The following is a 27,380-nucleotide window of genomic DNA, read 5'->3' as shown; positions in this document are numbered from 1 at the left end:
TTCCCAATCCCGGATGGTGATGCAAAGAGACACAAGGTTTATACTGGTTCAGGCAATAGGTGCCCTACGTCTAGTCTGAGAATTCGATCTTGTATTCCTTGCACCGAGGTGCTCATAGTAGGGGTTTACAAGCAGGGCGAGAGAGGGAGCTAGTCCCAGGTCTCTGCGTGGAGCGGTGTGAATTGCTTGAGATGTTGATCTCAGGCAGCGGGGAAGCTTGTGTGTTCGTCCGTGCGTTTATGCGTGAGTTCGTCGCGTGGGCGTAGGCCTAATCGTAAGCGTCCGATTCTATCTCCTAGAAACGGCCCTGGTCCCTCCCTTTTATAGTTGAAGGGGGGACAGGGGTGATACATGTGTTAGCTACGCGGCGTCGTGCGAACAGAGGTGGCATGTCCGAGCCCTGCAGCCTGTTACTGTGGCGGCGTGGTCGATGGAGTGGTTCCGTCCTTGATGCACTGGGCGCGACGCGCCAGTCACATCCGATCATGTGCGACGTGGGAGCTCCAGTGATAACTTGAAGCAGGGCGTGGCGGTCGATGTGCCGGTCACTGTGTGTTGACCGCGTGAAGAGTCGAGGCTCAGTTGGTGCCGAGGCCGAGCCATCGTGGGGGCTCAGCGGGCGTGAATCCCGAGGTTGCCGAGACCCTAAAGTGGATTGCCGAGGTTTGGAGGGAGCAGTTGGTCCCGTACACTGATTCCGAGACTATCGTGACACGGACTTGACTCCCCACACCGTGTTGTTCCTGGGGCAGGGGTTAGGTAGCATAGTGTAGTGCGGGCGCCGGTCGTGGGCACAGCACCAGAGCACAGTGCCGGTAACCCCTGCCCCATCCTGTCCTGGACGGTATGGTGTTGATGCGACTTCCCGTCTTGTCGGCCGCTCCGCTGTGTCGAGCCGTCGTCCAGCTGACATCGCGGGAGTGGTTGGTCGCATTAATTGGACGCGACGCTCTGTCGGAGAGATCGGTCGAGGCAGAGGCGATGGATTATTGCCGAGCCGGCCTCGAGCGAGACGGAAAATCGGCATCTCGTCCGAGGCTTTACGCGTGGGGCCTCGGGCGAGACGGAGAATCGGTTCCCCGTTCGAGGCCTTTCGTGCGAGGCGGAGATTCGGTAGGCCGTCCGAGGCCTTTCGCGCGAGGCCTCGAGCGAGACGGAGAGCCGGTGGCCTCGGACAAGGCCGGGGGTTAGCCAATGGTTCGTCTCTTGGCTTTGATTTTGATGGGGTCTAAGCGACTTTTTCGGTATACGCTTAGGGGACCCCGTTTTATGGTACCCAACAACATGTTCATCAATAAATGTATTAATTTAGATTAGAGCATATGAAGAACTATTTGATATGTTTTTTAAGTCTTAACCCACTACTTATCATGTGCCTAACACCATGGGTGTTAAAGGTCAAAGGATTGTTGAGCCCTTTTATTAGAAATAGAGGAGATCTAGATATTTGATATGTGGTACCCGACGCACATGACGTTACTGGGTCCATTCCGAATGAGTATTTTGGTGGCCTTTGCTAAGGGGGCGTTTGGTTCTTTAGTCGTTCCTAAAATTCATGTCACATTGAATGTTTAGATACTAATAAGGAGTATTAAATATAGATTAATTACAAAACCAATTACATAGATGGAGGCTAATTTGCAAGACGATTTTTAAGCCTAATTAATTTGTCATTAGCATATGTTACTGTAGCACCACATTGTCAAATCATGGACTAATTAGGCTTAAAAGTTTTGTCTCGTAAATTAGTCGCAAGTTGTGCAATTAGTTTCGTAATTAGTCTATATTTAATACTCCATACATATGTCCAAACATTCGATGTGATAGGAATTTTAGGAGACACTGCAGGAACCAAACATGGCCTAATTTGCTTAGAAATTATCACTGCTCTGCATGCAAAGGCTTGGAACCTAGAGCCTGTTTGGCAAGGCTTACAGGGCCCCGCTCCTCTAAAAAAGTGTTGTAGAAGGGAGCTATTTTTCTCTCTCTTCACGAAATGAACTAGAAGCTCGAAGAAGGCACCGACGTCTACCATTCCTGAAAAAGTATTTGCAGGTACCGACGTCTACCATTCCTGAACAAGACAGCACAACCTCACACATGCATCTGATATTCTACAGTGACATCAACAGTGTTATGGGCGTCTACCATTATCTTGTACCTGCTGGCATGGCCAACAAAGCTCTGTAGCATACGTACCCTCACTTGTAAAGCCATCCCCTTTATCTATAAAAGGGGATGCGCTCCCTCTAAGGAAGGGAGGCTTTTTCTCTCTAAGGCCTTTTGAAGAACCTTTTCTTAGTTCCATTAGTTCAACCAAGTTCACTGGTCCACGACCACAGAACCGTTAGGTTCGGACCTCAAGCACACGCTTGAACACTTAGCTCATAGCATAGCTCCTGTCGCTCTCGGCCCTTCCGACCGGAGCCAACCGGACCTCTTATACACCCCATCTTTCTCCTTCTCGTTTGTAACCCCACTGCAAACTTCGAGCACCTGGGCTCAGGAATAAAGTCATTGACCGACGCAAACTGGACGTAGGGCACGTTGCCTGAACCAGTATAAATCATGTGTCATTGAGTGCTAGGCCACCTCCGATCACAACGTATGGCAAAACTACAAATATTTACTAGTTGGTCACATTCTACACCGACAGATCCAAACAGCCCGTAAGAAGAAATAGAGTGAATTACAAACACATCTTAGGGTGGTAATCGCAGGATTACCGAACTAAGAACACCTCGTCAGATTTGATCCTAATTACATGGAACTAAGCTGTGACTCTTCTGAAAGAAGCTCATAGCAGACACCCTCTCGTAGAGACCTAGACTACAAACTCTCTTACAACACTAAGACGCGCGCGGCCATTGAGACCACGCACATTCTAGACAAACATGTTTTCTGAAGACATTAAACAACCAACTAGCAGTGAACTGATCATAGATCAGCTGGTTAGGTTCCATGTGATAGAACATGTTCATTCGGGTTCAAGTTCTCGACTTATACGGATGCTCACATTTTTCTAAATTTATTTTAGAATTTAACGGCGCTATGCTTTCAATGTTAGGTGATCATTGGCGCTAAGCATATGGATATGGCGTCGTTGCAAAGTGGTCGATCCAAAGTTGTGGTGCCAGCAGTGGCACTATGCCTTTCCAGACGCTACACGGGAAGCGGCCGCGATGCTCTCTTGCATCACCTTGAACTTTTCAGCGGGCGCAGCTGCAAGGATCGCATCGGCACACTTGTTGTAGGTAGCTAGAACCGCCGCGATCTCCTTCTCATCTCCATCCATGTACGCCTTGTTGATAGCCCTGATAGTGGGGGCGAATTCTTGATTGATGAGGAACACATCGTCGATAGTTTCCTCCTCCTTGCCTTGCGTGACGGCAGCGCGGACCTCCTTGAAGGCCTTCTGCAGCTTGGAGATGGTCTCGCAGAAGGGCTTGTTGTCGATGTTGGTAGCGCAATCTTTGTGGTTTGGTGCAGCCATGGCGTTGAACAATTCCTCCATCCTCGCTAGCTTCATAGCCGGCGGTGCCTCCATTACGATCTTGGCGCTTAACTCGTATTTCAAGGCAAGTGTTGCTACCTTCTCCTCGCCTCCTGCCTTGGCCTTCGCGAGGGCACGCTCGGTGATGCGAAGCTGCTTAGAAGCTGCGTCTATGGCTTCCTTCTTCTTGGCCGGTGGGGCGGAGGCAATGACGTCGTCGAAAACCTTCTTCAGTGTCAGATTCACCTCGTTGATCTTCTTGTCAACTTCGGCGGACGATTGCTCCGGCACTGGCGGAGTGGCTTCCACGGCTGTGATGGTAGCAACAAGGACGATCAGTAGGAGGATCTTGGCCATGGTAAAAATTTAGGATAAATGTATGCTAACGGTTGGTAGTTCAGCTGGTTCACAATGCAAGCTAGACGGTGGCTCTCGGCTTTTTATTAAACGGTGAACACCTTTTACTATAAATAGTGCATGCATGGGTGGATGGAAGGTGATAATGTAATCAAGGTGAGCCCAAGAGAGACTTGCGGGTGAGTTTAGCTCCAGAATTGGGTACCTTCATGCAAGCCTGGTGCTTCTTCGTGGCCCCTCCTTCCTCTTCCGTCTTGACCAAGGACCAACTATGTACCAGGTTTGTTCTAACAGTAATGCTCCATCCGGACCGACGGAGGGATGCTTCCTCCGACCGTGGACCACACAAAATATATTAGCCTGCCCACGAAACAACACGGTCGGCTGGTGGGCCTTTCCCTCCGCTCGAGAACACTCCAGATGCAATTTAGGCCCCGTTGCCCCCGTGCTCTTCCTGTTGGAGTTGTTCCAAATTCACTCTAGGATATAGGCCGAGCTTCTGATGGAACGAAGCGGAGGCCCGTCGCCGGAGGCTTGGGCCAGAGCGTCGCGGTACGGTACGGTATATACACCCTTGCTAGGGTTTTGTGGAGACTTGATTCTCTTGTAAGCCGCCATAGACGTGTAACCCAAAACTCTTGAGATAGTGAGATTGTTGCTGGCTGGTGCTCGTGGTTTTTCCCCTTCACATCGGAGGGGTTTTCCACGTTAAATCGTGTGTCTCCTCTGTGGCTTGATTCTTTACTTCATATTCCTATACGTCGTTCATAATAAGTGGTACCGGAGCTTTGGTTGCTGTTAGGGTTCATGACGACGTCGATGAAGTTCGATCTTCCACTGCTGAACTACGACACGTGGTTCTCGCTATGGCAAGCCGAGTGGACTCTAGAAGAGATCCGCAAGGATCAGAAGGCGCTCGCCCTAATTCAGTTGCATCTTCATAATGATATTTTGCAGGAGTGTCTGAAAGAGAAAACTGCTGCAGAACTATAGCTGAAACTGGAATCGATCTGTATGTCCAAGGATCTAACCAGTAAGATGCAGATGAAGATAAAGTTGTTCACCCTGAAGATGAAGGAGGAGGATTCAGTGATGAGCCACATCGCTGAATTCAAGAAGATCGTCGCCGACCTAGTGTCGATGGAGGTGAAGTATGATGATGAGGACTTAGGTCTTTTACTGCTATGTTCTTTGCCAAATTCGTATGCAAATTTTCATGACACCATACTTTTGAGCCGTGATGAACTAACCCTAAAGGAAGTTTATGAGGCTCTCCAGTCTAGGGAGAAGATGAGAGGCATGGTGCAGAATGACGGGACGTCGTCCTCCAAGGGCGATGCTTTGCATGTGAGAGGCAGAACTGAAAACAGATCCTCTAATGATGGCAATGATGGTAGAAAGAACTACGAAAGGAGAGGCCATTCAAAGTCCAAGCCGCATGGTAATAAAAAGTTCTGTGTTTATTGCAAGCTGACAAATCATAATGTTGAGGATTGCAGAAAAGTACAGAATAAGGAGAAGAGGAAACAAAAGTCGGCTGGTAAGGTCTCTGTTGCTGCTGCTGCGTCTGATGATGATTCTGGAGATTGTCTGGTAGTATTTGCTGGTTGTGTTGCTGGTCATGATGAATGGATTCTCGATTCCGCATGTTCATTTCATATTTGCACTAACAGAAATTGGTTTAGCTCGTATAAGCCTGTGCAGAAAGGGGATGTTGTGTAGATGGGAGATGATAACCCGTGTGACATTATGGGGATTGGATCAGTTCAGATCAAGACTGATGATGACATGACACGCACGCTGAAAAACGTCAGGTATATACTAGGGATGTCCAGAAATCTTATCTCATTGAGCACGCTTGATGCAGAAGGTTACAAATATTCCGGTTCAGATGACGTTCTGAAGGTATTAAAAGGTTCTCTTGTTTGCTTGAAAGGTGATCTTAATTCTACAAAGTTATATGTCCTTAGAGGGTGTACTTTACCTGGTTCTGATTCCGCTGTTGCTGCTGTTACTAATGATGAACCTAGTAAAACTAACCTTTGGCATATGCGTTTGGGACATATGAGTCACCATGGTATGGCAGAATTGATGAAGAGAAACCTGCTGGATGGCTGCACTTCGAGTAAAATAAAGTTTTGTGAGCATTGTATTTTTGGGAAGCATAAAAGGGTACATTTCAACACTTCTGTTCACACCACTAAAGGTACTCTTGATTATGTTCATGCTGATTTATGGGGTCCTTTCCGTAAGTCCTCACTTGGTGGTGCTCGTTACATGCTTACAATTATTGATGATTACTCTAGAAGGGTTTGGCCTTATTTTCTAAAACAGAAAGATGATACTTTTGCTGCTTTTAAGGACTGTAAAGTAATGATAGAAAGGCAAACTGAAAGGAAGGTAAAATTGCTTCATACTGATAATGGTGGAGAATTTTGTTCGCGTGAATTTAATGATTATTGCAGATCGGAAGGCATTGTTAGGCATCACACCATACCCCATACTCCACAACAGAATGGTGTGGCCGAACGCATGAACAGAACCATCATGTCCAAGGCCCGTTGCATGCTGTCTAATGCCAGGATGAGCAAGCATTTTTGGGCTGAAGCTGCTAATACTGCCTGTTACTTGATAAATAGGTCGCCTTCTATTCCACTAAATAAAAGAACTCCCATTGAGGTATGGTCTGGTATGCCTGCTGATTATTCACAGTTAAAAGTTTTTAGATGCACTGCTTATGCTCATGTTGATAATGGAAAATTAGAGCCTAGAGCTGTTAAGTGTCTTTTCCTTGGTTATAGTTCGGGAGTCAAAGGCTATAAATTATGGAATCCTGAAACAGGAAAGACTTTTATGAGCAGGAGTGTTGTTTTCAATGAATCTGTGATGTTTACTGACAGTTTGCCCTCAGATCATGTTCCAGAAAAAGAGCTGCAGCGTATGCGCATGCAGGTGGAGCATATTGATGATGATACAAGTGTGTAGGTGGAGCCTATTGATGAGCATGGTGACCATGATAATGATGTTGCTGAGGATGATGCTCATGATGATGTTCAGCAAACTCCTCCTATTTTGCAGTTAGAGAAGGATTTACCTATTGCTCAACGCAAGTCAAAAAGGATAATTGCACCTCCTAAGCGTCTTATTGAAGAGTGTAATTTGTCTTACTATGCTTTGAGTTGTGCTGAACAGGTGGAGAATGTTCATGAGCCAGCAACCTATAAAGAAGCTATTCGTTGTGGTGATACTGAGAATTGGATTTCTGCTATGCATGAGGAGATGCAGTCTCTTGAGAAGAACAGTACATGGGAGATTGTACCTTTGCCTAAGAATAAGAAGACCATCAGCTGCAAATGGATCTTCAAGAGAAAGGAGGGTTTATCTCCAAGCGAGCCTCCAAAGTATAAGACAAGGTTAGTTGCTAAATGCTACAGTCAAATTTCGGGTGTTGACTACAATGATGTGTTCTCTCCAGTGGTAAAACATAGTTCAATTCATACTTTTCTTAGTATTGTTGCTTCACATGATCTTTAGCTTGAGCAGTTAGATGTGAACACTGTGTTTTTACATGGAGAGCTTGAGGAGGACATATACATGGACCAACCAGAAGGGTTCATAGTGCCTGGCAAGGAAAAATATGTGTGCAAGTTGAAGAGATCCTTGTATGGTTTGAAACAGTCCCCTCGTCAGTGGAATAAGAGGTTTGATTCATTTATGTTAGCACACAGTTTTAAAAGATCTAAGTATGATAGCTGTGTTTACATCAAGCATGTTAATAGATCACCTATATATTTGCTGTTATATGTTGATGATATGCTGATTGCTGCCAAGAGTAAGATTGAAATCACTAAGTTAAAGAAGCTATTGAGTAGTGGTTTTGATATGAAAGATCTTGGTAGTGCTAAGAAAATTCTTGGTATGGAAATTAGTAGAGACAGAAAATCTGGTTTGCTATTTCTTAGTCAACAAAATTATATCAAGAAAGTTCTTCAGCGTTTCAACATGCAAAATGCTAAGGCTGTTAGTACCCCTATTGCACCTCACTTTAAGTTGTCAGCTGCTCAGTGTCCTAGTACAGATGTAGAGATTGAATACATGTCAAGGGTTCCTTATTCTAGTGCTGTTGGGTCTTTGATGTATGCCATGGTTTGCTCTCGTCTAGATTTGTCATATGCTATGAGTCTTGTTAGTAGATATATGTCTAATCCTGGCAAAGAACATTGGAGGGCAGTTCAGTGGATTTTCAGGTACCTCAGAGGCACAGCAGATTCCTGTTTAAAGTTTGGAAGAACTGATAATGGTCTTATTGGCTATGTAGATTCTGATTATGCTGCTGATCTGGATAGGCGAAGATCACTTACAGGTTATGTGTTTACTATTGGCAGTTGTGCTATGAGTTGGAGGGCTACTTTATAGTCAGTTGTTGCTTTGTCTACTACTGAAGCAGAATATATGGCTATTTGTGAAGCGTGCAAAGAATTAATTTGGCTGAAAGGTTTGTACGCTGAGCTTTGTGGAGTTGAATCTTACATAAGTTTGCACTGTGACAGTCAAAGTGCAATTTACCTCACTAAAGATCAGATGTTCCATGAGAGAACTAAGCACATAGATATCAAGTATCATTTTGTGCGTGATGTGATTGAAGAAGGTAAGCTGAAGGTATGCAAGATTAGTACTCATGATAATCCTGCTGATATGATGGCAAAGCCTGTTCCTGTTGCTAAGTTTGAGCTGTGCTCAAGCTTAGTTGGTTTAATTGGATAGTCCAAGAGACTATTGTTGGCACCAGTGGTTTTCTATCTTTGTTATGTTCAGGATGAAGGGTTGATTTATGATACAAGATGAATTTGTCTCAAGGTGGAGTTTGTTGGAGTTGTTCCAAATTCACTCTAGGATATAGGCCGGGCTTCTGACGGAGTGAAGCGGAGGCCCGTCGCCGGAGGCTTGGGCCGGAGCGTCGCGGTACGGTACGGTATATACACCCTTGCTAGGGTTTCGTGGAGACTTGATTCTCTTGTAAGCCACCATAGGTGTGTAACCCAAAACTCTTGAGATAGTGAGATTGTTGCTGGCTGGTGTCTGTGGTTTTTCCCCTTCACATCGGAGGGGTTTTCCACGTTAAATCATGTGTCTCCTCTGTGGCTTGATTCTTTACTTCATATTCCTATACGTCGTTCATAACACTTCCTTCCTCTCTGCCTTCCCGCACGCGCTTCGCAAGCCTTCGTTTGTCTTCTGCTCCTTTCTCCCCATCTCTGTCCACCGTTGTTGGCTCCTGTGCCACCATCCCGCGCTACGCCGTGCCACCGTCCCGCGCCGCGCCATCATCCATCTCGCTCGTCGCGAAAGGGAATGCAGGGGAGGCCTACGTCTGTGCCTGGGAGGTCTGCGCCTGCGCCCCATCCACCTCGCTCGTCGACAGGAAGGAGAGGGTTGCGCCTAGGTGTACGCTAGATCGTTGCTCTCGACGTCCCCTGACCCGAGCTTGCTGGTTACCAAAGTTCCCCACTAGGTAGGCCGTGATCGCCGAAGACGCCATGTTCTAACTGTTTTAGGCGTTTTAGACTTATATTTCATATGTTTCATCTAGATATTACAAAAGTAGATCTAGGATGTTGCATATGTTGCAATAACAATATACGCATGTTGCAAGCATATGTTTTCAGTGTTTCAGTTGTTTCATATGTATGTTTCAAGTGTTTCATCTGGATGTTGCAGAAATATATTTGGATGTCGCATAACATGCATGTTTCAAGCGCATGTTTCATATGTATGTTGCAAGTTTCATCTAGATGTTGCAAAAGTAAATCTCGATCTTGCATATGTAGTTAGTTATGGCTATAAACACATGTTTCAAGCGTATGTTTCAAGTGTTTTCATCTGTTTTCAATCGTATGTTGCAAGTGTTTCAAAAGTAGATCTAGGGAAGCACATATTGCAATGGCCCCAGTAATGGGGCACCACTGTGGGTCACCGTGTAGGCGCCTAAGGCTGGCATACGCCTCCACGGTGTGCATCCGCGGATGGGATGAGGCAAGCACGGCGGGCGCGCTTCTGTTACACAAGGACGGGATGGGGCGCGGTAGATGCGTTTGAACAGGAGCGGCGTCCGGACGCCTTGTGTGGCCGGACGTCCGGACGCTAGAACAAATACACAGTGCATATTTTGAAGATAAACGAGATTTCGATCTCTTACATCTACTAATAGTAAAACTTATTTTTCTATTGCATGGATGTCGTTGACTAGTTTCGATCTAAATTAATTTTATGATTCAGAGTTCATAATTATATTAATTCAACACTATTTTTTTATGTCCTAAGTCAAACTATACAATGTTTGATTAAATTTATAGAAAATAATATTAATATCTATTACATCAAAGATGTAAATTATGAAAATATATTTCATAACATATCCGATGATGCTAATTTGAAATCGTAACTATTCTTGTTTTCTATAATTTTGGTCAAGGTTAACATAATTTGACTTATGACAAACTTAGATCTCTTGTATTTTAGGACGGAGGAAGAAAAAGGTAGGTAGTATTACATACCTACTCAGGGCTCGTTCGGTTTCTAGGGAGCCATTACATTGAACAATTTCTACTAGAAATGCTTGGCTAATTTATATAAGCTTTTATCAACCTGGAACGATCGCCGGTGGATTTCGGGTTAACCGAATGGGGCTCTTGTGTTCTTGCCCCTACTTTGAAGTGTAATTGTGATTTTGCCCTCGTTTTTCTAACTTTGTGATTTTGTCCTTCTCTACGAGCAAGTCAATGCGATTTTGCCCCTAGTCAACGGTCAAAGCAGGGGCAAATTCACAAAGACCAGGGGCAAAATCGTATTGACTTGCTAGTAGTGAAGGGCAAAATCACAAAGTTAGAAAAATGAGGGTAAAATCACAATTGCACTTCAAAGTAAGAGGCAAGAAAAAAAAAACTAACCGAATATCCCTCGCTGGATCCAAACCAGGTGTCTTTATCTCTTTATTACATATATACCCACTCACCTGCGTGTCCAGACCATGCATTCCTCCACCTCAGAATGCACTGCTCGGTTGGAGTGATTTGTTTTGCTTTCAATCGGCCCGGTGTCTCGTGCATGTACGTGCTCCTTCAGTCTTTTGGACAAATGGTGTTCTCCACCCAGTAAACGGAATCGATGAACTGTCACAGGAGAAATCCAATCTATCTGGATCACTGGATGTAATGTGTAGTAAAGAAACTAAATAGTAATAATGAAACTAAATAAGTTCACAAGACAAGTTAAACAAAACGGGTCCATAGCTCAGTGGTAGAGCAATCGACTGCAGATCGATAGGTCTCCGGTTCGAACCCGGATGGGCCCTTTGCTCTTCCTACTTTTTTTTTACTTTTTTTTTTGCGTTTTTAACTTTTACCGGATGCTCGAGTTTTGAACGTTTACCGGATGGTCGAATTGTTATGGTTTAATCACATCTTTTCCACTCTCCACCCTAATGCACGTACTAAAAACAGATAGATAATTTGAGTTCATGTGACAACTCACTTTTGTAGTTTTGCATCCCAACAGCGAATAAATGCCAACACTGATTTGCTGAAATATATAATAACTGATCGCAAACATGAATGCAATTTCTTAGCTCAAATCATGACGAAACCATTACAATCTTCAAGCCGATTTACACTATTATTTGGTAGTCGGAGTTTGCAACAAACTAGCACATGAACAGATCGAACTGAAGTGGGCTACACCATCTTTCGGATTTTCAGTGACTTGTCATAGAGCTGAACCGTGCGACCATTCAATTGCTGTAGTGGTCTGGAGTTGTGCCTGTAACTCCCCTCCAAAGGGGCCATCAGATCAGCAGCCTGTTCCTTGGTCATTTCTCTTACCTGCAAATCCATAACTTCCAGATTGTAGCAAACTTCGCTTCGCTGAAAAGCTTGGCTGAAAAGTACTGTTGGCTGATTTGTTGTGAGAGAAAAACACTATATCATGGCTGATAAGCCAGGCTGATAAGTTCAGGCGAACAGGGCATAGTGACTACCTCGCCAAGAATGTTCCAGACCACATTCTCAGTGCATGGAGGCGCAGTGAGGGATCCAACGTATCTGTAATATCTATCGGCGCCGTGCCTCAGTTCTGTCATGTCCACCACTCCAACAGGGAGAGGATCGCCTTTCTCCGCCTTGCAGCCCTCCGCATACAACTCAGCCAACTGTTCCTTTATCTGAAAGTCACGCACAAAACAAAAATAGTGAGATACATTTTGGCTACTACGAGGGTTAGATAGAAGGTAAGCTAAACATGCAACTGCACCAGCATTGCTCAAGCATCTACTAGTTCAAATGCAAATGACAAATCATTTCCACGCTCTGAACCCAAGAGAAATACAAGCCTTGAACACTTCATTCAGTTCTCGGCTTCTTGAACTGGCCAACGTCTCATGGGTATTCAGAGTAGTTCAAGCCTGATATATCTAATCATTACTGTCGAGTCATAAGTTACCTAAAAACATGTATATAATATGTACATTCATAATAGTTTGGATCCTTTTCGTTTCTTATCACCAAAGTGCAAAAATTACATAGAACCACCTGGAAAAGGAAAGGGTCTGGTTTGCCATGTCGATAAAGGATGGCCACAACAGTAACGTTTCCATCTTCAGTTACGTGAACCATGTGAAGCTCCATCGCAAACCTATCAGGGACTCAAGATAAAGCATGGGTGCATTAAATTAGTACAGCAGATAATCCATGCTGTACAATTCATCAGAGTGTACATGCAAACCTTTCGCCGTTGATGGTGTGCTCCGATGGGGAATGCCAATGCAATTGCTTTAGCTTATACTTTATCCCACCCACCTTCACGGTCTCAGCGGTGTCATTGTAACGCAGCTGCATCATTTAATGACACCAGACGATGATGATCCATATTGAAAAATCCACAACTCAGAATTTGGAGGTAACATGTACAAATGTGAATGAATTGAGTTTCTGTTGTTAAATTTATTTCTAATGTAGCATATAAAAAAAATACCTTGTTAACTCGCAAAAAAAAAGTGAATGAATCATTTTCTTTTACATATTTGGGTCTGAAGTTAAAGTTATTTCTAATGTATGTAAAACATCACAATCACATAGAAAATAAAGTACTTTGTAATACAATTAAAAGTAACTATTCGGTTCGGAACAAACCGCAATGTTGAAGACATTGTCAACAATGGTTGCATTTGTGGCTGTATAATCCCTTTCAAGGGGCTCCAACTGCGGAATGTAGACCGCTTCATCCTTCACGATGTCAATTGGAGATTGCTGGATTCCTTTTGAGCAAAGTGTGAAATTAGGGCTTAAGCTTCCCCAATACTTTGGGCCAGTACTTCCACTGTAACCAAAGCTCACACCATCTGCATCAAGTCAAAAAGAGGTTCTCATCTGACATCAACCATAATACGGCTCTCATCACCTCATGAGGATTTTGTAATTAAAGAATTTTAGTTTTCAGATTTTCTTTTCCTTTTTCCCTCTTCTTCCTCTGAACATATCATGAAATTATTGTGTATCTTCAAAAAATAGAAAGACCAAACACCTAGCTTTCCATTCTAAATTCTATAAGAACCTTTCTAATTATGTTCTTTAAACTCCATGTTCCCTTTCAGAAATGTCAAAGAATTATATCTGTGAACAATCAGGAGGAAACTATAGATAGTGGTAAGAGTAAGGACAGTGGCAACTGATAACATTGAACACTGGAGAATGATCAATCAACGACATTGAAAAAATACTGTAAAGGCAGCTAAAGACTAGAATAACTAGCTAGCTTAAAAAACAATGCAGTATAAGACTTTTGCCAATGCCATGTGATATCAAGTACAATACAACAGAGCAGGAACGAACTTGCTGCAAATGACACTTTTTGGTTATGATGATGTTTGTGAGAATGCAGGGGGAAAATAAATACCATGGTCACATGCATGGTGCACGAGGAAGCAAGAATACATCAGTGCAACACACAACACACTTTTCTTGGTAGTTGCCATCTATCCCTACCCCTGCTCAGAAATAAACTTCTGGTATCCTTCCAATAGATGCAGAGTAGTGGAGAACCATAAAACTACAAGCCCTCAAGTCAGAAGCAGAACGTACAAATATATAGGAAGCCTAAAAGAATAACATTGCTGTATAAGCCAGCTTCCTTGTACCTGTTGATATAATACGGACCGATTCAATGCTTAATGTCTTGGTTCCAGCAAAGTGTCACTTTTATTTAATTGGGATCGTTACTCTTGTAGCATCATGGATGATTACATAAATTTCTCAGTCTATTCCAATATCAGCTCAATCAAAAGGTAACTTCTCCATGACACATAAAAATAAGACAAATCATTCTTAGTAGCTACAAATGTATCACTACACAGTGATGGAAACAATGTAGGTATATTTTGCTCGCTTGGAACTGATATCAACAATGTTGACAACCATACCTAGATAGTACACTATGCTTTTCTCACACAAACAAACAAAAACGAAGCAGCCACAACTCAAACTAAGAGAGTATTATACCCATGATTGGTATTTCCAAGAAAAAGCTTCCTAGTGTATGGCATCATAAGGATATTGAACTGGAATATACCATTATGGAAGGATGGTTTGTGGGATCTGGGATCATGAGATTAACATATTAGGTACATTTTTTTCTTGAAAGTGCTGGAGAGTTGTGCTTTTCATTATGTTAAGAAGAACAGGAGAGTCTAAGAAGACTCATACAACCCCTAGTGGGGCAGGGCTAATTACATCTAGGCTCGCCAATGAACCACTAAAAATGACCAGCGACCAAGTTCGAGCACTGCTCGTACAGTGGCTCTCCTAGCTGGGTGCATCATGACTGCTTTCCACCCAGGCAATCTATCAGGAATTTTATGAATTATAGCACATAAATCAGCCTTGAAGAGTTCCTTAATTGATAATGGCAATCCAAGATATTTGCAAGTCCTGTACAAGGCAAGGCACACAATTGATGCTGGCACAGCTGCAATATCTCCCCCAAAACGAAAATGCACAACAGAACTTCTTACAAGAACAGAAACTATCACAAATCCCAGTCAGACGATTCACAAAATAGGCCCTTGTGTCAAAACTCGAAAGCAGAGTTCTTTCCCACTGACAGAAACGTAGAAGTTGAGGGTAAAAATAACAAGGTTTAACTTCAAAGCATTTGTTATTCTCCTCGACCACAGAGCAATTACATAAACTACATGATCCTATAGAACTATTAATCATGTGTCGAAACAATGAACTAATGGATTCTACAACCATGAACTGGTAAGAGAAGATTTCTTCAAAAAAAAAAAAAAAAAACTGGTAAGAGAAGAATGCTATCTTTCCCCCCTAAAAGGACAACATCTTTTCCTTATTATATGAAACTACTTTATTAAACAAATAAGAGACCGTTCCACTATCTTTAACAACATTAACATGTATATGATACCAATATCTAACCTCTGTGGCAAACTAAATCACGAAACTGCTAGAATACGTCCTCTTTGCCCCTGGTGCTGCACAAGGATCACAACTATACAAGACTGAGAGTTTGAATCAAAGAAGAAGCAAACATACATTGAAGAGCTCAATACGGGTAAGTACTACTTCATGGGAATCCTTATCAACAGCTATTATTTGGGTGAAAAAGTTCCCACATTTTTTCCACCACGGTCAATCCGAATTTCATTACTAGTGTAACGAAATTACAAAGTTCTTAGTTTCAAAAGTACCACCAAACACCGTCCGCAAACCCCAACTCGGCCACTGAGCGCAAAGGGCTCAGCCTGGCTGGGAACTACCTTACACGCACAGCAAGCCAACATATGCTGCCTAACCAGTCCTACAAGGTTGATTAACACTACTATTACTAGATGTCAAAAACATAAAACACATGCACGAAGAAAAGTACAGGCTCAAACTATTACTAGACGTCCACAAAAAAGGCTCCTCGTTATAGATGCAGAACCTAGCTTATGACATGGATCTTATGAAAGGCCAACCCTGTGCACTAATACTATCATATCACAAATAAATGAGAAAATAAAATAAACTTAGATCTTAATATTTAATCTACAATTCAGTAATATATGAATGTGATAATTAACATGTCACATATACAGAACAGGCCAGATAGAAATTGTACATATATACATTAGGGACAACTAACATTTGCATACACTCTCATATGCTAAAAAATTATTTGTTAATCTAGGACATCATAAGTCTATATCATTCCTCTCAACCTCCAATGCTATTTCATTTCGCCTTGTGAATGGAAGTGTGAAAGGTGGATTGTACTGCAGATTGAGAAAATCTAGAATCAGGCACTGATAACATTCCTCTAATAAACTGGGTAAAACTACAGCTCATAAACCATAACCATTTCAGAAGCTTTACCTGTGCGACTTCCACCACTGAATCATCTTTCACTCTAAACTCGGTATCTTTATGGAGAAATTCACGCAATTTAGATTCCCTCTGGCTTATATCATCATCAGTAACCAAACCTGTACGAACACAAAAGTAGTATGGACTATGACAATGGTAGCATGGTCGACAAATATTGCACTGCAGTATCAATATGACTTCATAACTGATCATATCCAAGATATCAACAAGGAATGAAGGGAAATGATTCATTTAGCAGAGAGCTAACCATCTCACTATTTTAGCTTCAGAGTTTTAAAAACAAATGGAGATGCTTATTGTTGTGAAAACTTTCTCTAGTAGCCAATAAAATTTGAGGCTAAAAGAGTTTTTTTGTGCTTTTATTATATTTGAACAAAAAATTGAAAACTCTGTAAGACAAATGGTAAATAGGTAGAGCTCATTTCAAAATAATAACAACTTAAGAAAATCTGGTTCGATTTGTTCATCATGAAAGTAACTCCATATTAAAGATTGTGTTGGAGGTTTTGAATTGGGAAGGAACATGACAACTCCTATCATTCTAAACTATTTCCTGACTGAAAACAAAAGTCATGTGGTTAGTGATAATAACAGCAGGCTCCATGCACATGTTTCGGTTGGTATCTTGAGTAATCAACAGAAGGAAAGGCACAGAAAATTGATACAGAATATTTCTACTTTTTCATTACAAATACTGAAAATAAGATTTCAAAATTGGTACCTATAAATTACGTACTTGATTCTCAATTTAACAAGATAGCTTCTTAAAAACCAGGGCAGAAATCACATCTGTTATGAAATGGGTATGGCAGAAGTACAAGATTATGGACCTGAAAAGGCTGCAACAGCAACTATTTTGCTGGGCACCTCCTTGATAGTCACAGAAGGATCTTTTGGGCGAGGCAAGTTGGAACCATACTTCGCTGGCATCACAAATGACATTTTCCATTTATTTTTACCAGCTAACTGCAGGTGACAAACAAACAAAAAGGAAAGGTAAAACTTCATCACTTTCTTGATAATGAAGTAGCCTGAATCGCCAGACAAAGACAGCTCAAAACAATGGCACAAGTGAAAGCCAAAATCCACCTTCTTTGTTATCACTGGGGTCGTCATGTCCATTGTTTCACTGTTTGACTCGCCCTTCCGAGTAAAAACAGGCGTTGTCATTTCCATTTGCTCAGAGGTTGTGTTCTGCAAGCAAGCATGCCAACGATAAAGTGAATTAAAATCATGTAATTTTCACTTTAATTCAGACTATGACTATACAATGAAACAAGGAAGGGACTTTCTGACCCGTGGTAGAAACGTGGCAAATACCTTACCGAATAAATAAGATGCCAGCACGTTGAATGACTGAGATGATCCGTTGAAATCAAACCCAGATCTTCCAGGCATCATTGTTTCAGCAATGAAGTATGACTGATCAGAGTTCACAACAAAAGACACTATCATTCAATGAACCTCATAGTATTATCATATCCCAATGGATTCCATTTTCACACATGCACAAAAAAATTTTGGAATCCAAATTTTTTTTTAACCCATGGTTGAAAAGCGAAAACATATTAGCACAATTACCTCCACTTCTCTGATCTCGTACTCTGCTTCGCGCTTCAGAACACGGAACGGAACTGTCTCGAGATCAGGCACTGCAAAAAGTACATGAATCTAATAACACACAAAAAATCGAGGCCTCATATCCTGAGGATTTTACGATTTTGGGAGCACAAGCTGTTGCTATTCATTTATTACCGACCGGACATGAGGGCCTCCTCGAGGGTGCGGGGCTCGAAGCGGCCGGACGGGAAGGCGTACTTGGCGGCCTCACCGGCGAGGTCGGCGAAGCGGCGCTGCGAGGCGGAGAGCGCCTGCGAGGCCAGGGCCAGCACGAGCGACGCGCGGGCCTCCGCTCCGCTCACACGGGTGCCGGCGGCCACGACGACCGTCCGCGGCGGGCGGACGTCTCGGGTACGCTGGCCTGGGGCTCGAAGCGGCCGCGGGGAAGCGGAGCACAGCGGCGACGGCGCCATTTGATTTCCAGTTCGGAGCGGTGACCGCGAGGAGCGAGCGACGCGGTGTGGATTGGCGATTGCCTCGCAGTGGTGCCGTGGTGAGCTGGCCGCCCGGTGGCGCTCGTCCCTGGGAGAAGGCGGTTGCGTTCTGGTGTTTGTTCTATTGCGTCAGATTTTTACGTTCGGACTTCTGGACTGTGGAGTTCTGAATCTGGGGCGGGAGCGCGAGGCGGTTTGGGTGGTTTTGCTAGCTTTGAGGAAGAGTCTGTCTGTTTGACACGAGGGTGTTTTACCCCAGCTCCACACCTGAATTTTCCTGGCACTATTCATCTTCTACCTCCAGCAGCCCATGCGCACTGTTCATCTTCTGCCTTCAGCCAGTCGTTGCGCACTGTTCATCTTCTACCTTCAGCCGCCCATCGCGCCGCCCGTGGCACTGTTTATCTTCTTGGTTGGCACATATCCTAGGAAATATTTTTTTTTCTATGAAATGACAAGGATAAATCGTTGCTGTGTCGGCACAGATCACAAGCAACAAATCGCGGTGGAGCAGGCACGGCCGTGCCACGGGGGCGGCTGCGGAGGTCCGGCTTGGGGGCGGCGGCGGCGGCAACGGAGGTCCAGCCTGAGGGCGGTGACGGAGGTCCGGCCTGGTGGCGACGACGGAGGTCAGCCTGGCCGGGGGCTGCGCGTGGCGCCGTCGCCTGGGAGCGAGGAGGCGCGGGCACCGAGAGGAGCTCGCCGGTCCCGTCGCCGGTGAGAGAGAGAGAGCACGCGGAGGGGAGGAGTTGATCGGAGCCTCATGTCAGACACGGAAAAAATTGTATGTTTATAGGTGCTAAAACACCCGTGTGGTGTTTAGCATTCCTCTCGAGGAAAATCCAGTTAACCTAAATTACGACGAGCCTAGGTCTCCGGATGCGGCTCCCGTTCGACGCACCTGCCACGTCTCCTCACGTAAATCGAAACAAAATTGCGTCTGCTACACCCGCACAACGGGAGAGCGTGCCCGCCGCGCCCACGTCACCACGCGCCTACGCCCCTGCTCCCAACCGTGACGTAGGTAGCTCCCTCCGCCCAGCACCCATCCTGCTCTGGAGGCAGCGTCCGTCCATACGAAACTCCCTCGCTTACGCCTGACGCACGCAGCTCCCTCGTCCTGTGCCCATCCTCGTTCGTATGCCTACCGGCTCCGGAAGAGACGATGCAGTAGAAGGTGGGAGGAGGAGAGATTCAACACCTGATCTACTTTTAAAACATCCAAATACAATAGTTGCAATATACGTCTAAAGGCAGTTGAAACATTTAAAACATGCTTGTAAAACACTTGAAAAACGCACCCAAAACACACTTAAAAACCATTGCAACCATACACAACATCTAAATAAAATATATGCAATATTTGTGTGAAACATATGCAACATCCAGATAAACACAATTGCAACATGCGTCCGGAAAACATAGATGAAACGTACCTCTAAAACATCTAAAACATTCAAAACATACTCTTGTAACATGCATCTGAAACAATTGCAACATCCCCTGATCTATTTTTACAACATCCATGTGAAACAAATGCAGTATACCTCTGAAACATACAATTACAACATAGGGGGAGAGAGAGAGAGCCTGGCGCGGGGAGTGCCATGGCTGCCAGATCTACGGGCATTGGGGGCTCCCGGTGGGGAGGATGCTGGTGGGGGGAAGGAGCGTCGCTGGGTGGGGGAGGAGGACGCCGGGGTGAGGGAAGGAGACGTCGGGAGTCAGGGAACATAGGGGAGGGGAAGGTTGCGCCGGTTGATTCAGGCCGCCGAGGGTCGGCGATTGCTACTCTAGAGCCTGCCCATTGCCGGTGGTGGCGGCGAGGACTACTACGACGATCGATAGAGACAGCCCGCGTGCTAATGCGGTGTGGCCACTGCTTTTCACATCGAGTGCCGGGGTGGGGGGAAGGGGCCACCGGGGTGGGGGAGCGCACCGCCACCGACCAGAGAGGCGGCCATGGCCGCGTGTTGGGGTAGCGCGCGGGGCGCAATCTGAGGAAGGGAGTAGGAAGCGATGGACTGGGTGCGTGGGTGCGTGTCATGCCCGGATCTTCGAAAGAAGACCAAGCACTTGTCATGTGTGGACAAGGATGTCCACACATACAACAATAGAAATAGAAATATCCGAAAACAATGTTATATAGCGAAAAACATACTTATATTTAATACTTACATCTATCAGTGTATCGTAGAATGGTTGCTAATCTTCTCCTTGGGCTCCATTCTTCCTAGGGACGGCTGACTGGGGGCTCCGTATGCTAAGCACTTCTGACAAACATTGGAAACTCCACTGCACCTTTGTCCTTCTTTTGAGCAGCACTTTACTACACACTGGGACTGGGAGTGTGGAGGGAATAGCAATGGTGAGTCCATGTCGAACTCAACAAGTACAGGCGGAAAGTATAATGACATGCAAGGCTTATACAAAAGGAAGGCTGACATGGTTTGACTACATATTAACATTTTTAGTTGGTAAACTTTATTAAAGCAACATGTTACTACTATAAGTAAAATATCTCATCCCTTAATTAATAGAGTAAAGTTAATAATATTATTAATCATCATCATTAACGAGGTAGCAACCTCAAAAGGTAACCTAGGGTAGCAACCCCAATTAAGAACACAGGATAGTAATCCCGCCAAAGCACGAGGTAGCCACCTCAATCCATAAATCCACCTCCACTGTCCAATTGTGAGTCATATTCTAATCATGCGAGAATCTAAACCGCCTGTAGGATCTCTGGCTGGCCTAGAGGGGGGTGAATAGGCCTATCAAAACAAACACTCAAACTTTTATCAAATTCACCCTGCGGCACTACCGGGCTAGAAAAACGGCACTGCCGCCCCTACAAACAACTTCGAGTCACAGTTCAAAAACCGTGAATGAAAACTTAGATCGGAGAAATTTCCTAGCTTGCTGCAGGTATGACAATCATAGATCAAGAGCTAGAAGTAGTAGAAACACCACACACAAGTAGATCGACTAGAAACCCTAGAAATCACCTCAACCACAATATGTCATACAAGTAATGTAAATCAAGCACAAGTGACGCAATGGTTTATCCCATGGTTCAGCTCGTCACCAAGGCTTGTCTACCTCCACGTTGTTGAGGTTAGCCACTAAGGCTTAGGGCTTTCCAACCCTTCCTTATTCTTAAGTCAAGAGACTTAACACTTGAGATGAGGGGTGAGTTTACTAGCTTCAAGAGATGGTTACAAACCTCCCGAGGCTACCACACAAGTTGGCAAGCTCCACGAGCGGCACTCTAGCCGGCTAGGAGCCAAGCTCCAAGAGTAACAAATACAGCTACCGGCCAAAACGTGAACCAAGTGCTCTTTAGAGTTGGGGAATTAATGGAGCTGCTCTCTAATCGAGTTTTGGACCCTTTTTCCTCAAGAATTGATGGGAAAATCAATGGATTTGCTTGGGGGCTTGAGGTCAACAATGGAGGGAGAGAGAGAGAGCTCCTTTTCTATTTTGGACGAGCTAGAATGAGCAGGAGCCAGAAGAGAGACGTTAGGGAGGAAGAGGATGGGTATAAATACCCCCTCAGCCCTAGCGGTCACTTAAGTCACGGTAGTGCCGTGGCTTAAGTGCGGCAGTGCCGCACTGCAGTAGTGCCTCTCTTCAAGTGCGGCAGTACCGCACCACATAAGACAGCAAGGGTAAGAGTGAAGTGTAGATTATCTTGGTTGTGAATCTTAGGTGCATGTGTATGTTTGAGCACTTGGTAGCACATATTAGCTTAAGTATTGTGTCCCCCTTTATAGTATGGCTTTTCCCATACTCAAATTCAAAATATAAAAGAATTTAAACCTCCTTTGAGTTTGAAGCCATCTATATTTGTAATTGGGGGCTCCTCCGTTTCGTGTAGCATCCTCGAACATGAATTCCCTGCTTGTCATCTCGATAAATCTCATTAGTTCTCTAATTGCGTGGTCATTATCATCAAAACCCACAATTACGGCTTGATTACACTTTCAATCTCCCCCTTTTTGGTGATTGATGACAACCCAATTAGAGCTTACAAAAGATATGAAATAAATACTAAGATTTTCAAGCTATGGGTGTAGAGTCTCCCCCTAAATATGTGAATGAGGATTTGAATTCCCATTTTGGCATTTAGAGGCCAAAATTCACATTTTTAGTTAAGGTGCTGGGGCTCCCCTTACTTCCATGCCTCCTGTGGGGTGCTGCACACTATGTCACAGATATAATTGTGATGCAAATGACATTTCATGCATAGCAAAGTTTGCTATAGCAGCAAGGTGTAGCACTGCCGCACTGGGAGTGTGGCACTACCGCACTTACTGCAACAACACAAATTAACCAAGCACCACACAACAGATTATGATTGAAAAGATAAACAATCTTGCACAATTATGATGATAGCTAAGCACACAAAAGATACATGTCCATATCCGATACAAATAGAGTCAAATAGGTAGCATTATTACACAAATTAGAGTTTTGAGCGACTCTCAAACTCTCCACCCAACGAAGACTACTCTCAATGGATATGACATGAAGCTCCAACTACGAACACATGGCGTCAAAAAGTTGTTGATCCCTCTAATTTTCTCCCCCTTTAGCATAAAGCACCAGAAAGAGAAGAAAAGAATAAAGACCAACAAACTCACTCCTCTTCTTGGATGCCCTCCCAATCAACACCATCCTTGTTGTCGAAGTCAATACGGGCATGACCCTATCGATGAGTGGTGGCGGTGAAGTGGCTGGAATGTCTCACCCCCTGTCTCTGAGAGTACTCAGCAAGGGTCTCCTATCAGCTCGCATCACATCCCTGCTGCTCCTCATCATCATCGTCATCATCTGAGTCTGTGTCTAAAAGACTAGGAAGGTCGTACTGTGGATGAGGTGGTGGTGGAGGAAGTGGTGGAAGGTGATCACGCTGCTCTCGCTGCTCTAGCTGTGTCTCATAGGCTCGCTCAGCTGCATTGGTGCACTTGCTAAATATTGCCTTGAGCCACTTTCCAAATTTCTTCATCTTGTTGTCCTTGCGAGACCTAGAGCGAGAGGACTCAGGAATGTCCTCATGAGCATGGGAGCCTCCCACAGCCTAGCTAGCTGCTGCAGGCTAGGTCTTCTTAATCTTGTAGACGGTGTGCATCCCGTCTTTTGGAAAGCTAATACCTATGATCCTCTCAATCAAGAACATGAGGTAAGGAGCATAGGGCAGCCCCTTCCTCCCATCCTCCATAACAAGCCTCAGCTCATGCCAAATAAACTGAGGGATATTGACCATATCCCCTCCTAGAGCAAAGCGAGCTAGCACGTTCCTCACATATCCATTTATGTCTGAGGCTGCTCCATCCTTGGGATTGATAGTGTTTCTGATGAGATTGTTTAGGATGTAATAGTAACTATACAGCCCACTCCTTTTGCCATCAGCAGCCCTACTGTCTCTCCACATGTATCTGATGTCATGGATCTCTGCTCTGGGCTCATCATGAATGTGAGTGTAAGTCCGATGCTCTTCCCAAAACCCTAAATCCGACTGAAGGTGATAAAATCAACACAGTAGTGTCGACTATCCATCATCCAATGTATCTCATTAGTGGACTGATCATAGAAGTAGGTGGCGTGAAACTATGCAAGTACCTCTTCATTCTAGTTATACTAGAAACCCATGATATCGGAGAGCTCAAAGCGGTCACAGACCTTGATCACCTTGTCAATATACTGCATCTTGCTTATCTTGGTCTTCCTTGCACCAAGGATAGCAGTGGCATAGAAGTTGGAATGAAACTCATTCCAAAACATGTAGTCGATGCCCAAATCCTTGCGCACTACATAGGGATTTATTTGTTTCGCCTCTTCGACCAACTTCCAACTCTTGGAATAGTCGATGACTGGATGCTGACGAGAGTCATCTAGTACTCTCATAAGCATCTCCCCATCAACCTCTCTAATGTAGGATCTGTCGAACTCGGTTAAGTGAAGGGGAGTGTTCGGACAGGCATCCATGGTGCGGCCAGTCATCTCCAACCTTTCCTTATCTTGGATGTACTGCTCACGCCTCCCCCTGTCACCATGACCCCTCGGAGCTACACCACTGCTAGCTGCTGCTGATCTTCCATGACCACGACGAGGGGATCCTTGTCTCTTGACTCAACCATCATCCTCTACGGTCATCATCTTCGTGCTCCATCTATGCATTGTAATGAAACTAGATAAGAAACTATATGAATGGGAGGCAGAAAAACACATGTAGAATAGTCTGGATAAGAAAAAGGATTTAGATCATGAACTTGGGAGACCACTTGGGTAGTGCTGCTCAGGCAGTGCGGCACTGCTGCACCCTAAGAGCGGCACTGCCGCACTCAGCATCTCCATGAGCTCATGACCTCCTTCTTCTTTCTTACCAAATCCATTCTTCAAATGTTTTCCCGCATCACCACACGATCTCATAGCTCATAGTTCAAGATAAAATACATGAGGTCATGCAATGGATGGGAGTAGCAGCAACAATTTGAGTGGGAGAGAGCATGTGGTGAGCAAATCCAATCAATACATCGAATCATCTTGTGGAAAGTCACAGCCAGGTGCAGATTCAAGCTATAGGGTGTGGCACTGCCACACCTAAGTGCGGCACTACCACACGTGTTGTGCACCCCCCACCAATGAATCAATATATTGATTCAATTTGTCCATCAAATCTCCCTCTGACTCGTTCATACTACCACTAAGAACCTGAATCCATCACAAATGACCTCACATTGCATAGATCAAGTTGGATTAGGGTTATACCTTCTCAAACGAGGATTGGAGAGGGAAGAAGAGCAACTACTCGGGCCAAGAGCAGCAATAGTCACCGGTGGCATTGGAAGATGGCCGACAACCACCACGGTACTGCCGGAGACCAGCAGCACGTGGCCAGGCGATGACGACATGTGGGCATGAGAGGAAGAGAAGGTGCGGGTGTCGGCGTTGGGTGAGAATGAGGGAGAGAGGGAGTTATCGCGGGCCTAGGTAAAGAGATAAGGTAGATGGGCCCTGCAGTAAAACCATTGTGGGCCGAATCTTAATAGAGATTCAAAGTGCGGCACTGCCGCAAAGAGGCACTGTCGCACGCAAGGCACGGCACTGCCACACTCTCCAAAATAGTGGGAGTTAGATACTATCTAAGAGACTCACTCTACATATGATATGGACACATATCACTTATATATCATGACCAGCAACAGATAAACAATACAAGCCATGATCATGATACATAGGTTGCCTTTTCTAAACCATTTTGAAGCATAATATAAAATTTCACAACTCTTTTGCCTAGATACTAGTTGATCAATTAGAGGCATGCTAAATTTCAAACCACATTATGAGAATCAAGTATATTTAGCTCACAACGCAAAGCATAAAACCTTGACTCATCAAGAGGCTTAGTGAAGATATCGGCTAGTTGCTTTTTGGTGCTCACATGGCGAATTTTGATATCTCGTTTGGCTTCCTGGTCTCTCAAGAAATAATGTCGGATGTCTATGTGCTTAGTTCTTGAGTGGCTTACAGGATTGTTGGCTAACTTTATGGCACTTTCGTTGTCACACAAGAGTGGAATTTTTGTGAAGTGACATCCAAAATCTTGAAGGGTTTGCCTCATCCAAAGTAGTTGAGCACAACATGCACAGGCTGTAACATACTCGGTGATGGCGGTGGAAAGGGCTACACAATTTTGCTTTTTAGAACTCCAAGACACTAGGGACCATCCAAGGAATTAACATGTCCCCGAAGTGTTTTTTTGATCTACTTTGCAACCGGTGTAATCGGAATCCGAATACCCAAGTAGATCAAACCTAGAGTCCTTAGGATACCACAAGCCAAGGTTAGGAGTGTGTACTAGATATCTCAAGATTCTCTTAACAGCCACTAAGTGACACTCTTTTGGGTTAGCTTGAAATCTAGCACACATGCACACACTAAGTATAATATCGGGCCTAGATGCGCACAAATAAAGTAGAGAGCCGATCATGGAGCGATATACCTTAGTATCCATGGCTTTCCCTTCATCATTGAGATCTAGATGTCCATTGGTTGGCATGAGAGTTTTGATAGGCTTGGCATTCACCATGTCAAACTTCTTGAGCATATCATGGGCGTACTTCGTTTGTCTAATAAAAGTTCCATCCTTCACTTGCTTGATTTGAAATCTAAGGAAGAACTTCAATTCACTCATCATGGACATCTCAAATCTCTTGGTCATGATCCTACTAAATTACTAAAAAAATGATTAGTACTACCAAATATTATGTCATCAACATATATTTGGCACACAAATATATATTTCCCAACTTTGTGAGTGAAAAGGGTAGGATCGGCTTTGCCTATTTCAAAGCCTTGTTTAAGCAAGAATTTCTTAAGGCATTCATACCATGCTCTTGGTGCTTTCTTAAACCCATAGAGCTCTTTGGAGTTTGTAGACATGGTTGGAAAACTTGTGATCTTCAAAGCCTGATGGTTTCTCAACATAGACAAGTTCTTGAATAGGGCCGTTGAGAAATGCACTCTTCACATCCATTTGATATAGCTTGAAGTTGTGATGAGCGGTATAGGCTACAAGCATTCGAATTGCTTCAAGTCTTGCTATCGATGCATATGTTTCTTCAAAGTCCAAGCCCTCTACTTGAGTGAAACCTTGAGCAACCAACCATGCCTTGTTCCTTGTCACAACTCCATTCTCATCTTGCTTGTTGTAGAAGTCCCACTTGGTGCCAATGAAAGGTCGAGATGGCGACTAGAGGGGGGGTGAATAGTCTTTTCTAAAACTTAATCGCGTCGGCTAACCGATACAAATGTGGAATTAAAACTATCGGTCTAGCCAAGACTATACCCTACTATATATGTTCACTAGCACCTTGCAAAGATAACAATTATGCAACAAAGGTGCCGGGCTAGTTAGAGCTCTCCTAAACAATTCTAGGAGCAAGGTTACACAAACCTATGCCACTAGTATTTTAAGCAACAAGAGAGCTCCTACACATGCTAGTAAGCAAAAGCACAAAGCTAACAAAGCTCACT

General features: G+C 44.2%; 3 protein-coding genes and 1 non-coding gene across 4 annotated transcripts; 1 reads left to right on the top strand and 3 right to left on the bottom strand.

The window, feature by feature from the left end:
* Nucleotides 1-2,682: 2,682 nt before the first annotated feature.
* Nucleotides 2,683-3,879, bottom strand: LOC136463480 (uncharacterized protein OsI_031781-like). Its single transcript, XM_066462476.1, has one exon. It carries the CDS (start codon nt 3,848-3,850, stop codon nt 3,146-3,148), a length of 705 nt encoding a protein of 234 aa, XP_066318573.1. The 5' UTR covers nt 3,851-3,879; the 3' UTR covers nt 2,683-3,145.
* Nucleotides 3,880-11,129: 7,250 nt separating this feature from the next.
* On the top strand, nt 11,130-11,201 carry TRNAC-GCA (transfer RNA cysteine (anticodon GCA)). The gene has a single exon. It is a non-coding gene; the product is annotated as a tRNA-Cys (tRNA).
* A 252-nt stretch (nt 11,202-11,453) lies between these two features.
* On the bottom strand, nt 11,454-14,705 carry LOC136463479 (alpha carbonic anhydrase 1, chloroplastic-like). Its single transcript, XM_066462475.1, has 6 exons — nt 13,796-14,705; nt 13,033-13,241; nt 12,626-12,732; nt 12,433-12,535; nt 11,883-12,065; nt 11,454-11,727 (listed from the first exon to the last, which is right to left on the bottom strand). The coding sequence occupies exons 1-6, from the start codon at nt 13,872-13,874 to the stop codon at nt 11,581-11,583; spliced, it is 828 nt and encodes a 275-aa protein (XP_066318572.1). The 5' UTR covers nt 13,875-14,705; the 3' UTR covers nt 11,454-11,580.
* A 377-nt stretch (nt 14,706-15,082) lies between these two features.
* Nucleotides 15,083-18,538, bottom strand: LOC136463478 (heme-binding-like protein At3g10130, chloroplastic). The gene is made up of 7 exons (XM_066462474.1): nt 18,044-18,538; nt 17,866-17,936; nt 17,605-17,706; nt 17,374-17,478; nt 17,115-17,250; nt 16,273-16,382; nt 15,083-16,172 (listed from the first exon to the last, which is right to left on the bottom strand). Exons 1-7 carry the CDS (start codon nt 18,315-18,317, stop codon nt 16,092-16,094), a joined length of 879 nt encoding a protein of 292 aa, XP_066318571.1. The 5' UTR covers nt 18,318-18,538; the 3' UTR covers nt 15,083-16,091.
* Between the last annotated feature and the right edge of the window lie 8,842 nt (nt 18,539-27,380).

Source organism: Miscanthus floridulus, chromosome 7, assembly GCF_019320115.1.
Source record: "Miscanthus floridulus cultivar M001 chromosome 7, ASM1932011v1, whole genome shotgun sequence".
NCBI classification, from domain to species: domain Eukaryota; kingdom Viridiplantae; phylum Streptophyta; class Magnoliopsida; order Poales; family Poaceae; genus Miscanthus; species Miscanthus floridulus.
The sequence above is the reverse complement of the archived record's forward strand: the minus strand, read 5'-3'. Positions and strand labels throughout refer to the sequence as shown.

Bases quoted from the DNA above. Each gene is read 5' to 3' on its own strand.
- LOC136463479 (XM_066462475.1), bottom strand. From the start codon at position 13,874: ATGGCAACTACCAAGAAAAGTGTGTTGTGTGTTGCACTGATGTATTCT. The intron at 12,733-13,032 runs GTTTGTTCCGAA...TAAATGATGCAG, and splicing joins ACAATGTCTTCAACATTGCG to CTGCGTTACAATGACACCGC. The intron at 12,536-12,625 runs GTTTGCATGTAC...AGTCCCTGATAG, and splicing joins CACACCATCAACGGCGAAAG to GTTTGCGATGGAGCTTCACA.
- LOC136463480 (XM_066462476.1), bottom strand. From the start codon at position 3,850: ATGGCCAAGATCCTCCTACTGATCGTCCTTGTTGCTACCATCACAGCC.
- LOC136463478 (XM_066462474.1), bottom strand. From the start codon at position 18,317: ATGGCGCCGTCGCCGCTGTGCTCCGCTTCCCCGCGGCCGCTTCGAGCC. The intron at 17,937-18,043 runs GTCGGTAATAAA...TACTTTTTGCAG, and splicing joins CGAGGAGGCCCTCATGTCCG to TGCCTGATCTCGAGACAGTT. The intron at 17,707-17,865 runs GTAATTGTGCTA...AACTCTGATCAG, and splicing joins ACGAGATCAGAGAAGTGGAG to TCATACTTCATTGCTGAAAC.